General features: G+C 38.7%; 1 protein-coding gene across 3 annotated transcripts; it reads left to right on the top strand.

The window, feature by feature from the left end:
- Positions 1–13497: 13497 nt before the first annotated feature.
- Positions 13498–21101, top strand: zfand5 (zinc finger AN1-type containing 5). Of its 3 annotated transcripts, none has more exons than XM_005804354.2 (6): positions 13498–13823; positions 17549–17710; positions 17995–18097; positions 18219–18307; positions 19162–19290; positions 19413–21101. In XM_005804354.2, exons 2-6 carry the CDS (start codon positions 17551–17553, stop codon positions 19559–19561), a joined length of 630 nt encoding a protein of 209 aa, XP_005804411.1. In that variant the 5' UTR covers positions 13498–13823; positions 17549–17550; the 3' UTR covers positions 19562–21101. The 3 variants fall into 3 exon arrangements, with proteins under 3 accessions (XP_005804411.1, XP_005804412.1, XP_023199637.1); XM_005804355.3 differs by having other exon boundaries at positions 13500–13823; positions 18222–18307; positions 19413–19561; XM_023343869.1 differs by lacking the exon at positions 13498–13823 and adding an exon at positions 15375–17261 and having other exon boundaries at positions 19413–19561.
- The last annotated feature ends 998 nt before the right edge of the window (positions 21102–22099 follow it).

The following is a 22099-nucleotide window of genomic DNA, read 5'->3' as shown; positions in this document are numbered from 1 at the left end:
TTATGCGGCTGTGTGTGGATTTGAAAGATTATGCACCACGTGTCAGTGAGAGTGAGAGTTCGAGGTCTATGAATGGGGATGGCAAGACAAAAACATGGAGGTTAAAGGCAGGCCAGGTAAAAATGAGGATGAGGGCTCTTTGTACAAGAGTGTTCATTGTTCTATATTAAAGTGTCAGGGTTCAACAATTACTTGAGTATTAGTTTTCGACACACTTATAGAAGTTTTGTCTCATTTGACCATAACATTTCTTGAGTACGTTTATAATGTATACTGTATGTATAACTGATGGATGGTCCATTCATTTTCTGTTCCCCCTTGTCCCTAGTGGGGTGAGGAGGGGTACATCCGCCAGGCAACACAGAGACAGGCAGGACAAACAACCATGCACACACACTTTAGGAGAATTTAGAGAGACCAATTAACATAACAGTCATGTTTTTGGACTGTGGGAGGAAGCCGGAGTACCCGGAGAGAACCCACGCATGCACAGGGAGAACATGCAAACTCCATGCAGAAAGACCCCTGGCCGGGAATCGAACCCAGGACCTTCTTGCTGCATGGCAACAGTGCTACCTACTGTGACGTATTGACAAATTCTTTCAGCCAAGCCATGTATCTCTGCAGCTTCTCTGGAGTTCTAATGGACATCTTAGCTTCTTCTTTGATTAAGGTTCTCCTCATCAATGGCGGTAGGAGTTTGTCCTGTAAATGTCCTGGATTTGATAGAGCGCTATACAAGCACAGGTCATTCACCGTTTGCTTGGTCAGTCAGATTAAGTTGACGACAACCGAATCAAAGTGCTTTACTGATGTAAAGGAATGTGAGAACTCAGAGAAAACTTTATTAAAAGACGATAAATAACTAAATGTATAAATTAGTCTACAAGCTAAACTTCTGTGGGCCAAAGTGTCTGAGTCATCTCAATGTGTGCTTCATCCTGCAGGGAAAAAAAAATAAAAGAAAACTCCAGGATTCAGTATTAGCATTGTTTTGGTTTCATTTGCTTTATTTTTTAGTGAATGTGTTTTGATTACTTTGAATGTAACGCTAGCTAATAGTTTTTGCACTACTGTTTATTTCACAGAGAGTTGCTTGTTGTACGGCTTTCCATTTAAGACCTTATCTGAAACCATAACAACTTTTGGAATGTATTACAGTGTTAACCTGAAGAAGTATAAAAGCAACCATTTTAAGAGTTAAGTTTTTTGATGCAAAATGGCATGTGTTTGAACATGCAGCATGCAACGATGTACGTAGAAAGAAGTAACGTTAGTGCTAGCATAATCCTGTAGGGGGCGGTATTGCTCCAAAATGAAAACTTTCTAGTAGCAGGAAGCGATAGGGTTGCCTTCTCAAACATAGTTTAGTCGTACATGCTTCTTGTTTTGTATGTACTGATAATCTGGAGTTTGCCGTTTTGAATTTAAGAGGCCAAAACCGAGTGTGTGTGTTTTGGGTGAATGACTTGTTGCAAATTGTTCCGTTTTTCAATGCTAACGTTAGCCTTATCTATCTACACAGAACACTAGGGAGGTGGAATGGGTCACTGAGGCCATTTGAGTAGACTGTGATGTTAAAACAAACTACAGGTTAAATAATGTAAAATAAAACATAACTAAACCACAACTATAGTCATAATGCATGTGTCCTCATAATGGATACTGAAATAATAATTTTACACTGAAACTGCACACCAGAGCAATTAAAAATACTAAATGTAGGTTTATGTACCTGTGTGCAAATAGTTTGGCTTAGTTTTTCTGGTACTAATGCTTTGTTACCATATTTCTGCCTACGGCGTAAAAGTACCAACATGTAAAAATTTATTTTTCTTTTGAAAGCTGCTCATTCCAGAAACCAGTTAGTCCAAATATTCGCCATTATGATCAGTCCTACTTAAAACCAGCTTCCACCACAGAAAGTGTTTGTTTAAAATGGAAATTTTGAAGGATCCAGTTTCATCACAACCACTTGGTAAACTGTTTTTTGTTTAGTTTTGTTTGTTTATTGTTATTTTGAACATATTCTTATATCAAACTTGCTTTGATGATTTGAATATATTCTTACAGTTTAATAAGGTGTAGCACAACTGTCCCTGACACCTGTAACAAATGTTTTTATTTATACCAGATCAGGTTTAAACTCAAATAATCCAGTATTCTTTAAAAAAAGAGAAGTGATTCAGTTTCAGATTGCCCTGCACCTCTGTTTAATCGTTCTCCTATTTTGTTTGTTTGACTTCTTAAAGCTCTGCCTATCCCAGGCTGCGAATGGTCTCTTGATTTCACTAAGACAAATTATACATTTTAGTAACATATATAATTATTTCAATCTTCATCATAATTCTGTAATCTTTAATCTAGACTCACCCTTCAAAACACAGTTTTATAGAAAAAAGATTTCTTTTTTTTCTTTTTTTTTTTTTTTTTACATTTTTTAAAAATTAGACTTAGTCTCAATTTAATGTTATTTTCAAAGGGTCTTTTTCTTTGCACCCAGAGAGAAGTCACGTATTTCACGAAATAAAACTCATGTTGTATAGCTTCACTAAACATAGAGTGAAATATTTCATTCCTTCATTTTTCTTAATGTTGATGATTATGATACATGACGAGAACCCCCTTGTCATGTGACGAGATGCCACATGCCATCTCACTGTACAATAAAAGCTAAAACACTGTTCTGCACTAATCAGTCCAATTTCGCACAACTGCACTGTGGCACACTTGCTGCACATATATTTACATATACATTCTGTTCTGCATTTTTGAATCCTTGCAAGGACTGCTCTAAGCTGCTTTTTATATTGACAGCATGTCATATTTTATTCTTATTTTATCTTGTCTACATTGCTACTCAGTGGTGGTTGTTGTGTGTCTTGTCTCTATGCTGCTGTAACTGCGAAATAATTTCCCTGCTGGGATGAATAAAGTAATTCTATTATATTCTATTATATTCTATTCTATTCTATTTTCTCAAGGTTACTCACTGCTAACATAATGAAAACAAACAGCTTAAGATTCTTTTCTTTGGACAGTCTTGGAAAATTGTGGAAGGCTCCACAGAGAACATGTGACCTTTGCACAAAACATGCTGCCCATTCTTGTTGTGAGGCTCACTGTTTTTTGGTGTCATTATATTGTCAGGGCAGTAAATGATAGAGAAGCATTGGTGAGTTATAGTACCTCAAGTTGATATTTTGTTTAAGTAAATATAACATTTGTTTGTAGCTGTCAGTATGAAGGCTCTTTCCATCAACCTGAAAGAGCAGTGTCTAACAGATGAACCGACTGTTGCCAGGCTCTCCGCTCACAACAAGAGTGACAGGAAAAGCTTGAGGCACAGGGAGAAAGGCTTTCTGATGAGGTCATCAGATCTTGGTTTAAATTCATGGGAGAACTTAATATAAATGCTTTGTATTGTTTTTCATCATGCAATAAAATTATGTTCAGTCAATTAATGTTACCTCGCAAAGTTAGCTGTTCTATCCTTGTGGCAAGAGTAGGAGTGATTAGCATAAAAGTTTGTTTCTAATGTACAGTGCAAAAATACTCCTATTCCTTGGCTCTTCCACGTGTGTTGCATTACAGCCAGTGTTTTTGTGTGATTTTATGAAAGAACAGGAGAAGAGAATGATTGTGAACAGTGAAAAACTATTACACACGGTTTTCATAAATAAAAATTTTGAAAGTTTGTTGTGGATTTCTATTCCGTCCTCTAGAACAAAAGAATAACATTTTTGACCTGTTATTCTTTGGAAAATACCTCAAATCGGAGTGATCTGTCAACTTCAGTTTTTAAGTGTTGCCATAGACTCATTGTTGGATTTAGGTCTGGTTTTGACTAGACTGCTCCAACACGTGAATATGGTTTAATCTGAACGATTCAATTTTGGCTCTGGTTAAATATTTAAGGACTTTCACACACTGAAAGCTATATGCCTCCACTCCAGTCTCAAGTCTTTTGCAGCCTCTAACATGTTTTCTTCCAAGATTGCCTTGGGCTTTGCTCCATCCATCTTCCCATCAACCCTGATGAACTCACCTGTCACAGCTGAAGAAAAACAACCACTATATTTTGTGGTGCAAACGATGTGTTTAAGGTAACATGCAGAGTTATTATTACACCAGAAAAAACATTTCTGGATTTTGTCTTTTATTGTATCCAAGCATGGCTTTTGGCAAACATCAAATTGAACTTCTTTTGATTTTTTTTTCTTACCAATTATCCATAAAGGAAATTGGTTGCAATTGGTTTTATGTAGGAGACTCAATCCCAATACAGTACCTTGGAGGTTATTGTTGTAACATGACAAAATGCAAAAAAAATTAATTAGGTGTGAATCCTTGTGCAAGGTGCTGTATTTTATTTATGTTTTTAGTGGTGTAGCAAAACATAAATGCAAAAAAAATTGTCTGTTTGAAACCTGTCTTGTTTTTGTTCTAGAAAGAAGGAGAGTAAGTGTAAAGCGCAAGCTAATCCAGGTGTGACTCAGACTGTAAACACATTTTTTTGCCATCGGCACAGACATGAGACAATGATCACCTGGCAGATACTTGTATTCAAGCACAATGAATGATTGTTTCAGCGCCATACAGGTTTTTCTGTACCTTCAGGACCTACTTGGATGACAGATTGCTTTAGTGCAGCAGTTAGACTAGTTTTAAAATGAAAAAAAAAAAAGAGCCGCATTCAGTTTCACCAGCACTCATGCCTCTAATGTGAAACCCACTTTGATCTCTCCCTAGCTTCCCCATAATTAAAAAGTCCCTCTTCCTGTTTCAGCTTTCTCGGCGCCTGAAAGAAGCATTCACACCAGCTGAAACTTTTCACATTTTCTCCATTTACATCAAATGTCAAAACTCAGTGTATTCCATAAGAGATGTATTTTACTGAGCAACACAAAGTAGAGTGAAATTTTGATGTACAAATGACACTTTTTTTTCTAATAAAAATCTGGGGAGTGTTCATTCGTGTCAGTCAATAAGTCGATCAATCATTCCTTAGTTTTAAAGCACTTTTGTATGTGTACACAAAGGGTCTTACATATGATTTAAAAACTGGAAAACAAACAATAATAAACAAACAAACAGAAAAGGATGAGCTATCCAAAGCTATGCACAGAAAATAAAATAAATGTGTGCATAAATATGTAAAGCAGACAGAGTGGATGCTGATTTTTAGGACTAAACAAGCACTAAGCAAACTGTTAGGAAGCATTGATGCAAAATTAATCAATAAAATAAGATCTACATTTGTAAAGGCTAGTTTCCTGATTATGTTTCCCAGCAGCAGTATGCATAATTTATGAAGTTTATGTGTTAAGATGGATCCTTGTGGAGAGCAGATCTCAGTTTGTAATGTTTAGACTTGAGGTTTTTCATGCTGACAAAACAATTCACTGCATTACAAAAAATTTCAACACCTTAAAAACTGTTATAGAGATGCCTGACGTTTGTTGTTGTAGCTCAACAATGTGAAAAGTTAAAGCCACTGTAGCCAGGAAGTGAGCAGCAAAGGAAATTCAAGCTTTCAAAACCTACAAATCAAAGGGGAACCTTTGAGAAATAGACAGCTCACATAAAATGATGCAAAAAAGGAAGTATATTGCTTAGTTAGTGGGGTTATTTTTTTCTCAGCCACAATGTTTCAGTGTGACTAAAAGACAGCATGGCGAGCATGCATGAGTAAAAACCACGTCATTCAGAGGGGAGGCAGGTCCTGTAAAGTCGCTGGGTGTTGTTAGGGCAGGACTTGGCGTCAGAAACTGACAGATTAAAGGGAGGAGGGGGGCGTGGCTTGTCCCTGCAGTCAGAGTAGCACGTGGCCATACCCGTTTGCACGAGGGAGCAGCAACAAAGACCAGCCAGTCTGTGGAGGGGAACCGAGCAGAGCTCAGGACATCTGCTGCGTACACATGCACACGCTCTTACTTTCACATGCACGGGCCGGTGGGGGGGCTTTATCATGACTCACAGGCGTGCACTCATTCACAGAGTGTCAGATGTCAGCTGGAACAAGACAGACCCACATGGATCAGCTTGTAAAGGGAAACAGAAACAATATTTTTTTTCCAAGTCTGCTGCGTGTACATGCAAGGCCTGCAGGCTTCCGCCTCAGCTTTTTTTCTTCTTTTTTAAAACAGGAACCATGGCCACAAATAACTTAAAATACCCATAAAGGAGGCTTGCACACAACTTGAGAAGGTCGAGGAAATAATTTAAGATTTTTTTTTTTTTTTGAACCAGGGAAGTTATTCCAAGCCTCCTTCCTGGTCACAAGTAACAAGAATGATAGTCATGAGAGATGCAGGAAGTAAAAAAGAGCAAAACAGAAAGTAATCAAAAAAATGACTGTCTTTTGATCCGATTGTTCTTTGTTTCTCTGAAAGTCAAGATTGTATTTCTCTAAAAACCTTCAGCAAAAATTACAGTAACAGCAGCATAAGTGGGCCATATTTCCCCACATCACAAAAATGTTCTTTGAGCACCTTCTCCTTTTTTCTGTTTACTAAATTTAGCACACACTCAAACACAGACACAGATGAAGTGCTCCTTTGCAAGATATGAGTGTAGGAAGAGCAGGAAACAGGTTTAAAGTCATGTTTTTGGTTAAAAAAATTTAAAAAAAACTTTGCTGCAGAAGTTATCAAACCCCATGGACGGCCTCACTAAACAGATAAGCTACCACTGCCACAAGTAGTTCCCTTTATCAACAATGTCTCACCCAGCAGACCCCAGACACAAGCAAGCCGAGGCTCTGTCTGTGCGTGTGTGTGTGGGTGTGTGTGTGTTGGCTGGGCCAATATCTGCCTAGTAACTACAAACAGGCTGCTCCAGATTCACATAAGTAATCCTCAGAGCCTCTTACACACACACACACACCCACACACCACATATGCACACACACGAATGCAGACATAACACACGCCCACACAGAAAGATGGCTGTAAATCGTACAATCTGTCGTCATGGCAACATTGTCACTTTCGGTCTCTCACGTGCATCCGTCATGGTCGGGGAAGAGAAACGGATGAACACCTACATCCTACAAACGGGTGGCGATCCAGAGGCCGAGCTACGACACGAGGGGGATGGGTGATGATACTCAAATGCTGAAAATCTCCCAGTCTCTCCTCAGCTGCACACCCCACACCCACCCTCTTCAACCCAGTGAAACCCATGAACCTTCACATACTCACCACACACATGCTCCTTCTTTTCTGCTCTGTTAGCACAACGCTCTGACACAAAGAGCTCAGTGTGATACACACACAAGGTTCCCTTTCCTTGCCCGCCTCCAGCCCTCGCTGCATGTGTTTCACTTATGCACGTGCAAAAAAAGCTTTTAACCTAAAACCACTTATAGTGCTTTTTGGAAATGTACGTAGAAATCAACCGGTTTGACTGGCGATAAACAGTGCAGTTGTTGCTTTTACATCTTCACTGTGACCTTTGGCTTTCTAATCAGCGTTTCACTCATCACTGATTATTTGTTTCATGTCTGTAAGCAAGATTGGGAAAATTTCAAAGGAAAAGCAAACAAAACACAACATCAACATAATGCGGTATAATAAACAAAAAGTATATTTGTGAACATAAACTCTTCAGGATTAGTAATACGAGAAAGGCTACTTGACTCAAGCTCAATCATATTGTATTGATAGCACAGGTGAAGATCAAAGACTAGATTTAAGTCCACACTTTAACTAGGCCATTGTAATAAAAAAAAAATATATTATTTTTCAATCAAAACCATCCCATCAGAGCTCTGGCAGTATTTTTATTGGTTTTACTCTGCTGGTAGGTATACCTAGGAGCCAATTTTGTGTTTTTTTTCCCCAGCCTCTATGAAAATACTGCAGAGTAACCCTGTATTTAGATTTTCCCATCTTTTGTATCCCTCCAGAAAAAGCCTCTCGACAACATGATGAAATGTGGTGTTTCACATTAGGGGTGGTGTGTTTGGGTGACTTGCAGTGTTAGTTTGTAAATTAAACAGTTCCGTTTCGATCACATTTTATCAGAGCACATTCTTGCACATGATCACTGTATCTATTACAATGTTGCATTATGAAAAACATTAAGTAGGGTTTGATATGCTTTTTAGCAACAACTTTCTTCTTGTCTGAGAACCAGAAAAGGCCAAACTTGTGTCCCTAGTTGTAAATGAACAAGTCTCATTTTGTACATGTGTTCATTAAATGAAACTACAGCTGTCTGTGTAAGCAAACATTGTCTGTATGGGTGTTTTTCTTCTGTGGGAGAGAAGGTTGGGTTCCCCTGAAAAAGTTAGGTAAATATCCACAGCCAGAAGCTATTTTTACTTTCACTTCGCTCCACTTCCAGTTTCTGCTTGAAGCTGACTGGGCAAACCGTGTCTGTGCGACTCTTCTACCCTTCCCTGCTTCCAAGAATTTAACCACTAATAGCTAACAGTATGTACCCTCAGAACACTAGCACCACAAGCGTTTGCTCCCTCTACAGCACTGCTTGTAGTGCTTAGAGACATGTGGTGCCTGACGTAATACACGAAAAGGTTAGGGGCGAATGTGTTTGGACTTGTTAAACCTCAGGGCAAGTGATACAGCACCAATAACACATTATACGTCATTGGTAAGTACACGTTTTTATATTTCACAACAGCACAGTAGATAACATGTTCTTGTGCCAGAAGATGTTAAAAACAGACATCAAGGTGAATCTTCCTTTTACAAAAACAAACAAACAAAAAACAACCCTTGAAGCTTTTGTCGTGATGAACAATCTAGTAGTAATGTAAGACCCCAACTCTGTGGTGTAACTAAATACCTTTTTTTAACATGTTTCCCCAAAATATCTAAATGATCTCAAGGTCTGGGATTTGTCTCAGTCCAGAATTTTACATTGTTTTTAATTCTCTAATCCTTGTATTCACTGATAGGTTTGGGTCATTCTCGTGTTGAAGAGTCCAGTTCTGCTTGAGCTCTTATTTCAAAGGTGGCCTCACAATTTCACTAATCAACATCTGGCAAAGAGTAAAATTCATTGTGGATTTTATGATGGTGAGCTGGTCCTGTCCTGCCGCAGCAATGGATTTCCAAACAAATTCTGGTGCTTCTGGCACACGGAGCCTTGTGCCAGAAGTCCATTAAAATGCCGTTTACATCGTTTTAAACTGTGTGATTGTGAGCGTGAGTGGGAATAAAAATAGCAATAGGTATTTTGTTCCATATAACACAGTAGGAGTGTAATAGGTAAAGCTTGTATGGATGCAAACTCGACTAAAAACCCACCTGTTTAGGATTGCATTTGAAAAGTAATCAATTACAAATTTATTGATGGAACCTGACTTAATGTCGTGTTTTGATTGTTGATTCTATGTTGCTTTGTGTTTCCATGTTTGATATGATGTAAAGCACTTCGAAATACCTTGCTGCTGAAATGTGCTATACAAATAAAATTTGATTGATTGAACAATGAGACTTCCAGGCTTGTGCTTCATAGTTGGTGTAAGGTAGTTTTCCTGAGATGTTATGACTGGTTTACGCCAAACATGTTCACTGTTCTGTAAATAATTGCATTAGAGAGTCATCTGTCCAAATCCTGGTCTTTGTGTTTCTATTCTCTCTGATCAACTTGAATCAAGCCTTTATATGTTTATATGTAGAGGAACGTTTTCCACCTTAGACCTCCAAAGCATATTAAACTTAGAAATAAGAAATCTTTGATTTTAGAAGTACACGCTTTCACATCAACAGTGCATGAGACCTTGCTGTCAGGCTCATAATGACACTTTGACTTCTTTTAGCATCTTACAGCTGGCGTTCAGTGTAAAATTATTTCCACAGCCAGAACTGAGCATGTTGAAGCTTAAATCCCTTAGGTGGTTCACAAGGATTGAATAGTCATCTTTCTGAAGGGCTCAGGTCTTTTAATTTTACCATGTTGTTCACGTAATTGCTTTAAGATTCAGTTGCACACCACACAAAAGATATGAGATTTTAACAGAGTAAGTTGTCTCCAGCAGTCAGTGGCCAGGAGGTGGGATACCGCCTGGACACATCACTAGTCCATAACAGGGTAGATTGTACATCCAGTTATTGAAATATGTTAGAACATACAAAGACATTCATAAGGCATCCTAATCTTTTCACATGACTGTATACATTCGTTTCAAATATTTATATAGGGATTCATAATACATTTCAAAAACTCCCAAAACATTACTGACAACTTTTCCCTTGTGCTCTTACCCTGGGGCTACACCCCTGTTTACGAACACAGTGCTATTGCACAACCAGTTTAAACAGATCTGCTCTTAGTTCTACTCAGAACTTATCTTGTTACCTTCCACAATGCTTGTTTACACTGCCAACATCCACACAAGTAGTCAGCATTGCTTGTCTTTCTATGTGAGCTTATGCAATAGACCAAAGCAATGTTTTCACACTGAAGAATTTGGCCTGTACTCGCATTGATTAGATCCCGTATGAGCAGTTTAAGGCCTAATGCTTCATGATGATAACTGGGTTAGAGTATTATAGGGTTTCATTTGCATGTTGTTTATTTCATCCCTTCAGCATTTTGTATTATAACAATCTCAGTCATTTTGTATCTTACTACAGATTTTTTTACACTCAATTTGACTGATTTCAATTAAATTGTTTTTCTGATATGGAGTTAATGCTTTTTATGTTATTATTATATCCCAGTTTTATTGAGGTCTAGTTGAGTATACTCAACTATACAACTATACAAAATGACTTGTGAGGTCACAAGTCATTTTGTACTTGTTTTTAACAAGTTGAACTTCTACAAAGGTACAAAGAAACATGAGCATATCATTATGGGATTAGCCTTTTTGCTGTGACAGCTTATTTATTTCAGGAAAAATGTTATTGTACTTTAATTTGTTTTTGGGTCTTTCAATGACCTCCGAATATTTGTCCAAACTGCTGCATCTCTATGAAACTGTACCCTAAATCTCTTACAATAGTTGCTACAATCTATTATAGCAACTATTGCTACAGTAGTAGCAATAGTTGCTACTATTGCCATAGTTGCTATAATACACTGTTTTTGCATTCCATATAAGCTAGGCCTGGCTTGGTGTTTTTGTGTTTAGCCATCTTTATATAGAGAAATAACTATCGCCAGTCAACTTTTATGTTTACTCTCCATAAAAGGTAGATCCAAAGATTCTGTGCTTAACTTCAAAGGAACTATTTCTCCCGCTATCTGTTTTCAGCAGAAGAACAAACTTTTCTTGGGCTGGATAGAAAAAAAAACAAAACATTTTTGTCTGTTTTCAGCAATAAGAGCATGATTTGAATCACTCTTTCTTAGGAAATTTGTACAATTCTTTAATTGCACATAATCAGTCAAGGGGCTACAAATGGACAGTGGACCACCCTTTGAACACCCCTGACATAGAGGTTTGTTCATAAAACAAGTGGCAAACATCTCCACTGTTAAAGCATTAAGCACATTGGTGGCATATAAACTATATATAAACTATAACAATTTTGTTGCATCTCAAATGCCAGCGTCGTTGAGGAACACTGCCCTTGGCTAAAGCCCAGTGATCTATTCTGTCTCACCAGATCTTAGCACAGCCCGTCCAATGTGTGCTAATGGCAAGGAATGAGGTCTTTGATGCACCGCTACCCTGCGGTCTTGGTGTATTTTCGCCTTGACTCTCCTGGCCAGCTAGTCACACAGACTGTCATCTCTACACCCTCAAGTCACAATGCTGGCAAATCCTTACATAACCAATATAGGGCTGTGATTACATCATCTACCAAATCAGAGGTGTAACAGTGGCAGGTTCACTCCAGCCATCTCACACCATCTTGGTCCTTACAGAGAAAGTTGTAGATAAAAGGTGTTAAAATCCTAGCTTTTAGTGTTTTGTGAAAGATGCTTATGACTTGATTCAATCAGCTGGACTTCCAAGAAAAAATAGCATTCTATTTATATAATCAACCAAAATTAATGTTATTTTATTTAAATTCTAACTTAATTGGACAGTATTAACTGGATCCATTATTAGGAACTCCTATTTATTTTTCTGAGAACACAAACATAAAATCAGTCAACATTGCCAGCTACTCAATTCTTTTAAGCATCTATATCTGGTGAAGACAGCTCACAGCAGTCTGAAGCACGCATAGCAATGGGGAAGAAAAGAGGGTTAATGTGACTTTGATCATGTTGTGGTTTTCGGTTGCTATACAGGCTGGTCTTAGTATTTCAGAAACTCAACCAACCTCTCGGGTTCACAGAAAGTGATCAGAAAAGGGGAATATCCACAGCCCTGCAATTGTTAGGCGAGAAATGCTTTGTTAAAGTGAAAGGAAAACAGTGAATGCTGGTTTGAGATGATAGAAAGGCAACAGTGGAAGACCTCGCCAGGTACTCAAATGTCAGCTAAGAAAAGGAAACTGTGGCTAAAATTTACAGACTGTGACCAAAATTTTTTTTGTTTTTTTTTTTAAAAGAAAGACTGGGAAAAAAAATTGGTCTGGATTTGGGTTGCGACATTCAGGGACAGAATTTGATGTAGATAAATGCATGGCTCCATCCTGCCCTGCATTACTGGTTGAGGCAAAGTTTTTAAGGTACACATTAGAGACCTTACTATCAACTGAGCTGAAACACCACAGCCTACCTGAGTGTGTTGCACCAGTCAATCCCTTTATGACCACACGGTATTCTCATCTTGTGCTGGTTACTTCCAGGTGGCTAATTACACCACATTACAAAGCTCAAATCGCCTCAGTCTTGTTTCTTAAACCTGATCAAGAGTGTACTGTATTCTGGCGAACAACTGGAGTGTGGACCTGCAGCCAACAAATCCACTAGAACTGTGATGCTAACATGACAATATGGACCAAAATTTCTGAGAAACCTTGTTGAATCTGCACATCATGAAGAATCAAGGCAGTTATGAAGGCAACGCGGCATAGAAAACAAGTGTACTTAAAGTACATTTAACTGAATACAAATCTATCTATATGATTGGATTTTACTGCTACAAATTTGACTGATTTGATTACATATTTCTTGATAACTTAATATAAATTTGACCAGTTTGTCTACTGGAGGGACTTGAGACTAAATAGATCAATTAAATTGAATAAAAATAAAAAAAATTCGCACCTCATGACTTGTTTATTGCTACCTCCTGACTGCAGTGTAGTCAGTGACCCACAACTTTACCACAATGAAACAGCATCATGTCCCGGTTGTAAATCTTCTCTTGTGCTGCTGATGCTTGGTGATAGAAACAGAACCATAATACAAATAACAAAAAAAAAAAAAAAGGGCGTTCCCTGTTTATTGAAATTTTAAAAATATGTATAGCACACGTCATTATTCATTCATTCGTCCATTTAGGTGTATTACTCAGTAAATGGATTCGTGTCCTTGTGGGTGGATGACGAACAGACATGTAATAACCAGAGCCAGACAGAGCCGCTCTGAGCGCTCCGGGGCTCCGCCGGGCAGCCAATGGTGACACGTTGTTCTTACCCGTGACATCATCATCCACCACTCCTCTGGCTAAAGAAGGAAACAAACATCCATCCAGCAGAAGAAGAAGAAGAAGAAGAAGGGGACGGGAGACGGAGAGAGGAAGGAGGAAAAGGCAGGAGGCCTAGGAAGGGACGTTTAAACCCGTCTAAATCCGCCTGACTGAGAGGACGACGACACAGAAACGCTGCTACAGAGACGGGGGAAAAAAAAGAAAAGAAACTCCACATAATAACTTCGACCTTTTCTGACAAAGACAACCGCTTTTCCTGTCTTCTCGCGAGAAACCCATCGATTTTCAGCAGGTGATCATGGATTATTGCTTCTTGTTTTTTTTTTTTCTTGAAGTGGATTGGCGTTACAGAGAAAGCGATTTGTATTGAGGTAAAATACTAGAGATGTGCGCTTTTGATGAGATAATGGCGACCTTTGCTGATGGATTAAAAGGTCACACGGTACGTGCTTTGCGGTGATCAACCTTCTTTTGTCTTTGCCACCTCCACCTCCACCATGTCCTCCTCCACCTGACTTGAAATATCACAAGTCCTCGAACGTGACTTTGTGTTAAAAAACAAAAACATGGGAGGGAGCCGAGGTGGTGCTGCTTACAGTCTCTGTTTTTCAGCCTGTCCCGAGCTGGGGGGATGGGGTGAACCAAAAGCCTGTTAATTCCTGTCTACAAATAGAAAATTTATAAGCCGAATAGACAAGTGGAGCGAGGGAGGCTGCACTTAAATGAAACTCGCAGCCTTTGCGTCGACGGTAACGTAATTAAATAAGACCAGAGTGTTGGCTTGTAGTTGGAGCTGTTGGGTGAGACGAGGGGCTTTAAAAAAAAAAGTGGCTTCTAAGCGACTATTTGTGATTATATAATGAGGATTTTTTTTTTAACGTTGCTTTGTCAGGGACACTTTGGAAATCCGTATTAGGCGCAAGTGTTGCGATAAATGCGAGACACATTGCGATTTAAAAACAGGAAGCAAGGAGGCTGCAGACAAAGGAGGAAAGAAGAAACAAAGGAAGGACGTATGATTCTGGCTTGGCTATTGAATGTTTCACAAAGTACCACCATTGGGGCTTTTTCTACCAACTTCTGGTGGTTGTTTTCAGCTTTAGTTTGTTTTTATGGAGAATAATCCCCAGTTTCTGTCCTGTCCTTCACTGTGACTCAGGACTTTCCAACCCCACCAGCAGGGCCTGAAATATGAGCTTTCCCTTTGTTTGCTAAAGTTAACCCCATATATGTTGGTTTAAACTGGTCTCTTATAGAAAACAAGGCTGAGGCTTTCTCATAAGTTCCTGCTGCATGTGTTTAACATTTTTGTGAAAGGAAACTGTGGTGAGTGGTTGTGTCTGTGCTGGAAACTCCCTGCCTTGCCCTGTCAGGTGGGTTTTCTAATGCATAATGCACCTCATTAAGGTCACAATCTTGTCATATCGAAAGCCTTTGGTGGGTCAAATGTCAGTTTTCTGAACGGCAATACAGACATAACGTTTCTATCACAGTACATTTTGTTTATTTGATAATGACTAAAGTGAAGATCAAAAACTTATCGCAACTTTTGGCTATAAATTAGAAATGGTCTGATTTTTACTGGTAAATCATTTTAATTTTGTTAGTTTTGTGCTTCATGTTCTTTGATAGAGATGGTAGTTTTGAATTAAATGGGGAAATTAACATAATTATCACCACTCATGTTTTATTCCTAATGTTAGATTTCCATGCAAGGATGGGCTTATACGAGCATAAAGTTTTAACAATCTCTTGTGATATTTATTGTGATTGTGATGACGATCACAATAGTGCTCTTTGACACTCATTTCAATCTTGGACAATTCCATTTATTTATTTATTAAGAACCACAACATATATACCAAAATACTTAGTGCAGCTTTTTTGTCCCAGAAATGGGCAATATTTCAGCTAAAAACTTAAATACAATATTATTTCACCTCTGCATCCAGGCACAGGGTGTTGCTTGATTGTATAGAGAGATAAATCAATGGGAGTTGTTAATTTTAATTCATTTGTTGAATATGAGGAGAGAAAAAATCTCATTTGTCATCATTTGACCTGCCAGTCAATGGAATATCAAGCTACACTGGCATCTCTACTCTGAATCTGTATTCACCTGCAGTGAGCGAGTCTAACAAAAATAATTCACTAAAAATAAAGATGGCCTATTATCAAAGTCACATTGAGCGGTGCAGCTGTACTGCTACAAAAAAAACCACAATAACACTCACCCATAACTTGAAATGCAGCATTTTTTTTATCATTACCCAGCTGTGGAAAATAGTTTGTTTGTTGTAATCAAAAAATGACAAATTCTTATCCCATAATCATTCTATTCACAGCAAACAATAGACAGTATGATTTCACTGTAATTATATGTAGACAGGCCTGTGATTTGTGTGGCACGTGAACCAAAAGGTAACGAATGAGCCAACATTATTAGCTATTTCGTTTTGAGCTTTAGTTGCCAATCTAGGGAAGACCACCCATGCCTTAAAATAATTAAATAAAAAATATATTCAATAAATCCAGATTAAAAATGTCTTTATGAGTATGTTCTTTATATTTAAGTAAATGTCAGGAAGATAAAATTGGAAAGAAAAACAAACTGAGGAGAGACAAGCTCAGTATTGAAGATTAAATTGCAGATCAAATAATTGGTCGCGACAATACCGAATTAAGATGCGCTTTATGCAACTACAAAATAGTTTTCCGGTGACATGATAATTATGCTATTGAACCACTTATTAATATCTATATTTATTATGAATATGGGAGGTTTTGATCTTCCAGAAATTTCTAGCTCACTCACTCTGTCTGGTGTTTTTCAAGAGTTTGCAGTTGAACATGTGACTCAAATGGCAGCGGTCTTTTGTAAGCTTTTCCAAGAAGAGCTTTATTGACAGAACTGGCTTGTTGGTGTAAAGGGGCATGGAAGGAGGGTGCGGGGAAGAGTACTTTGTGGCGCTTGCTGATAAGAAGCCCCCAAGCGTTCATATACATGACGTCCTAAAAAAAAAAAACGCACACCTGCCAGCCTCTCCTTGAAACATTGACTTGATTTTTCTTCCGTTTGTCTGTGAGCTGAATATAAACAAGGTTTTTAAGACAATCAAAGCGCCTGCCAGGCCAAAGGTTGTTTACTAGGGAAATATGAGGCTGTTGATGCGATCAGATGATATGCTAAGCAGCCTCTCAATAAGGACGGGCAGATCTGGGTCTTCCTGTCTGTTCGTCAGAGGTGTTTTTGATGTGTTGCGTAAAAGTCAGTGTGTCTTATTACACAACTTCCTGTGGCGTCGCGCTGCATCAAAGGCAGACCATAACGTCACAGCATTACATGTTCTGCCAAATTGCTCAAGCAGACGCACACAAACACACACAGAGACTTGTTTTTCTGTGGCACGGGAAATTTTCCCAACACCTTGAAACACAGGACGCCTCCTTAAACTGCTGACCTACTTTGTTGCTTCTCTTTCCAACAGAAAGCGATTGTACCTGACGAGAAATGTTTGTCGTACTGTGAGGCAGCAGCTGCTCGTGAGTCAGAGCGTCACATTGTATTTTTATTGTTATGGGAAGTACCGTGAATGACCCGATAAGGCCATAAAAGGGAGTCACTGTAGCGGCCTATGAGGAAGAAAGGCCAGTTCATCAGAAAAGGTTTTGACAAGAAGTGGACAAAACAAAGAACGCTGTGATCGGAGAGCCGAGTTGAGGAAAAGCGGTGAGCAGAACAGAGTGAGCGCTGTTTGTTGTCTAAACTTCCTGTGGAGAACTGCTCATTACTGTATTCAGGCTAAAGGGCAAGTCGAAACAGAGAGACATGTTTTTGACTTCTCATGGTCTGAACCTGCTGTCAGTCAGTCTCTATAAACTAGATCAGCAGAAAAAACCCCACTTTTTTCTTTTTTTGCTTTCAGTTCTTTCTAAAGGAAAGGTGCTTCTCTCTCTCTCTCTCTGTCGCAACAACAATAATCATTCACACTCTGCTTCTTTCTCTTCCTCTGTTAGCAATGGCTCAAGAGACGAACCAGAGCCCCGTCCCCATGCTTTGTGCCACAGGCTGTGGTTTCTATGGCAACCCAAGAACCAATGGCATGTGCTCTGTTTGCTACAAGGAACACCTGACGCGACAGCAGAGCAGCGATCGCATGAGCCCCATGAGCCCAATGGGTAAGGCATCATACAAAGCATGAAAGTCTTTGTTAAAGAAGTTATTATTATAATAATTATTGTTTTTATTTATTTATTTATTTTTGTTAATTTTTATGTACTTGTCTGTATATTCTTTCCTAAAGATGTGTAATTAGAATAGGACAGGCATTTGGCTATCCCAAAGCAGCTGACTATTACTATTTTTATTAATTCTATTAATTTTACTACCTCTTAGGGGAAATGTGCACATATTTATACATATGTATATTTTTAAAAATCTCCTTCTGTGTTTTGTCATTAAGGCTCCACTGCTAGTCCTACCTCAGAGGCCTCAGCCATCCAGAGACTAGAAGCCAGTCTAGCTAAGGTTGACGCCTCCCCTGTCTCCTCACCAGACATGTCTAGGTCAGTAATGGCTGCAGATTGCTTGGCTCGATCAATAAACTCTCCTCGCATTCGTATCTTTATAAACATCTTCCTAACGAGACTCTCGTTCGAAATTTTTTATTTTATTTTTTTAAACCAGCAGGACTGTTCAAGGATCTCTTCCCGTAACCCAACAGATGACAGAGATGAGCATCTCCAGAGAGGAGAAGCCTGAACTCCTAGAGCCTGGTGAGACATGTCGCACATAAAACCCGTTTGTTTTTCAGACACACGCACAGGCTGTCGAAAGCTCACAGACACCTTGACTCTGCTTTGTAAGGTCCAACGGCAGGCCTCGGGTTTATTTCTGATGCTTTGCAGCGCAGCTTAAATTTAACAGCTGGTTTTACTTAGAGCTTCTGAGAAGGAGATGGCGTCTAAAAATAAGCCTGTTTAAAAATACCTCTAAACTGGAGGAGAGAGTCAGATTAGATTCTGCCTGCTGGAGTCCTGCTCAGCGTAGAGTGGTGTTTTCCAACAATGCCGGTGTGCAGATGAGAGGCACACAATGCAGACATGGACTGGAAGGAGATTTTCACATTCATATAACATTAAGTGAAAATGTTGCTTTAGTTATTACCATTAATTGTCTGTCTAGCATCAGTTTTTTTAAGGCAAAATTTTTCCTGATGCTGCTCTGTAACACAACATAGTGCTACAAGTGTAATAACATTATACAACATTTAATTATTTTACTATAGCTATTAAAAATAGAGTGAGCATTGGCAAAATTTAAGAATTGTTTTCGAAAGCTTTTTGCAGCATTTCCCTCTTTCATCGAGTGACACAAACATGGCAAGCTAACACCAGTTATCACACTAAATTCAGGTCACTCCTAAATGTTTTTTTGCCCGATTAAAATGACTTTAAACTGTAAAAATTGTACGATTGGAAATGCTCGTAATCTTTTGAAACCAAAACCAGTTCATGCCTGAAGCAAAGGAAATTATTTGGGATAAATCTACACAGCAGTTGCTGTTTTAATATTTTTCATCTGCATGACATAAATACATCTTTTTTTTTCTTCTTTTCTTTGTGTGCAGTTGTAAGCCAGCCTGCTGCTTCTAGTCCTTCTCCTGTAGCTTCTCCCAGCACTGAAGAAGGCAAGGGTGAAACCCCCAAACCCAAGAAAAACCGATGCTTCATGTGTCGCAAAAGAGTGGGCCTTACAGGTAAGCTGTTATCAGACTATTCGAAGACTGCAGCTTTATTTTCCACAAGTCACTTATTGAGTTTTTCCAGTTCCATTTGTTTTAATGTGGTTGTTTTAAATTTTGCCCTTTTGACCTTCCAGGGTTCGACTGTCGCTGTGGTAACCTGTTCTGTGGCATCCATCGATACTCCGACAAGCACAACTGTCCCTACGATTACAAGGCCGAGGCTGCCGCCAAGATCCGCAAAGAGAATCCCGTGGTTGTGGCTGACAAGATCCAGAGAATATAGATGGGGGGCGGGGGGGAAATGGTGTTGGAAATGAGGAAACATCTTGCGAAAGCCTGGAGAATGAGTGAAGACCTTTGACATGAGTGCGAGTGGCTAAATCAAAAGGACTCGATTTGCAAAAATGATGAAAAAAAAAAAAATCGAAAGACCCTGCCTGAGGGAGATGCATGAATGATCACTTTTTTTATTTTCATTAATTCTTTAGATTGTTTTAATCTTGTTTTCTGTGGTGTGAATTTGCCGCCGTTGAGTCCTTTTCCTTTTTTGTTTTCTTTTTTAATGTGTTTTATTAAGAGCAGACCAGGCACGATGTCCATGATATGCTGTGCTCTCTTCACCAAAACAAGGTTGTCCTTTTTGTGCCAAACAGCCATTTTTACTAAACCCTCAAAGCATTCAGATTACAGAGAAAAAGAAATCTGCCCGCCTTGTCCTTTAATCCTAAAGAAAAAACTTAAGCATCACTCTTGAATAGGAGGATCTTTTTTTTTTTACCGTATTTCTCCTAGCTTTACCTACCTCAGAGCTGCTGTGTTGTCTTCCCTTCTATCTGAATCCCTGATTGAACCTCCAATCAGCTCACCTGTGTTCAATTTCATAGTCTGGTTTTTCATAATACACACAAAGATCCCCGCTCTTCAACCAAATCTGAACAACAAACCCGACTTGGAAAAATGGTCCCAGATCTGATTATAATCGATCGACTGGTGCCGGGGCTGAGCGCTAATGATCGGCCTGAGAGGGCAGACGCCGGCACGCGTTCCTGATGTTCCGGGTGCGCAAATTTCAAATGTTGCAAGGGGCATAAATGAATGGAATAAATGCATGAGTTGCTCTTCATCTTCTTTAGTGTTTCTGAAATATCAGTCGCCTTAGGGATTTTTGGGGGCGTTTTATTTCCAGAGACAATTATCTGATTTTTATTTTATCTATTTCTTTTTTCCTTCTTCCATTGTACTGATGTTGGCGCATGGACTTGGTGCATTTGTGGATTTTTTCCTCTTTTTTTTTTTTTGCGCTAACACAACAGTCATGTGAGCACAGTGTGTGTGTGTGTGTGTGTTATTACGTGGGTGTGTCCCTCTTCCTCCCGTCCTTTTTAGCTGTGGAGCTACCCGGTTTATCAGCACATGTTTACAGAAGTACAGGAGCATGCCAGAGCTAGATTAATGAAAAATAATAGAAACTGAGATTAGATGTAACTTCTCATCTGTCAAGCGTTTATCGATCTATAGAGCGCGAGTGTGCATTTGTGCGTGTGCATGTGCACTTCCCTGTGCAACAAAAAAAAAAAGTGTGTTTTCATGGCTGCCTGACATGTATGTTTGTGACTTGTTACTTTTCCCCCCAGTGTGGATGCTTTTCATTGAAATAACTGAGTTTTTCTTTTTTTTGATTCTTAGTTATATGCAAATTTGTACAAAAAAGTGAAAAAAACAAACAACAAACTGTGTTGATATTTATGTATTGCATATAATCTTGCTATCCAGCATTACAACAGAATAGTATCATGTAAATAAAACTGTACAGAGAGACATAACCAAGCCTCACTTACTGTTTTGTGTTTCTACAGCCAACCATTTAATTAATTTTGGGGTTTCGGTCGGCTAAGCCTCTTATAAGTTTCGTTGTGCAGGAGAAAAGTAGGACAGTAGCATATTATATGCAGATGGATGACAAAAGTGCATGTGCAAGTGCTTCTCAAAGTTTACTTCAGTAAACCAATTTGAAAGGTGATGTAAACATGCAAATCTAGAATACAGTAAGTGTAAAATGCTTTTGCAATTTCACACAATAGCTTATGGTTGGTGAAAAGATGAAAACTGTCAGCATAACATGTTATTAATATGTATATTTGTGAGAGATGAATACTTTATTAAGAAACCTTTTAGCAGACATAATCAAGAAAAATACAAATATGCAGTTACTCATATTTATGGTTACGGTACTTAATTTTCTTCTTCTCCCATCTGTTCACTTCTCTTATTCTTGCCCCACAAAAAATAAGTCAAATCAAAAAGTTGAGCTTAAGATTCATTAAAACTTATTTCTGCTATTGTTGGTGATTATGGCTGACCGATAACAAAAACCACATCTTAGGTTTTTCAGCAAATTAGAGGATTGCATAAAATCTCTCGGAAGGATTTTCAATATAAAAATGTCCATGTACTGTAGAATATTTGCACTCTCCGCTTTGCTACAAAGTCCTATCTGTCACTTTTCAATGACACTTTTTCCTTTCACTGAACTTTCTGTTTCCTACCTTTGAAACAGCACTTTGTGAACAGCCGGCTTGATTAGCCATGACGTTTTGAGGTTTGCTCTTTATGTAGAGGCTGCAAGTGACTCAGCACAGCTACCAAGTCAGCTGTCTTCCCCATGATTGTGCAGGCCAGAGCCTTTCTGCATTAAATATCATTTTTGTTATTGTTGGTTTTATGTAATATTCACATTTGCTGACTTTCATTATCTTGTTAACCATAATCCTGACATCACTTTTTCAATTAAATTACTGAAATAAAGGAACTTATCAATCAT

This window comes from Xiphophorus maculatus, chromosome 12 (assembly GCF_002775205.1).
Source record: "Xiphophorus maculatus strain JP 163 A chromosome 12, X_maculatus-5.0-male, whole genome shotgun sequence".
Classification (NCBI taxonomy): Eukaryota; Metazoa; Chordata; class Actinopteri; order Cyprinodontiformes; family Poeciliidae; genus Xiphophorus; species Xiphophorus maculatus.
Note: the sequence above shows the minus strand (reverse complement) of the source record. Positions and strands in the feature narration are given on the sequence as shown.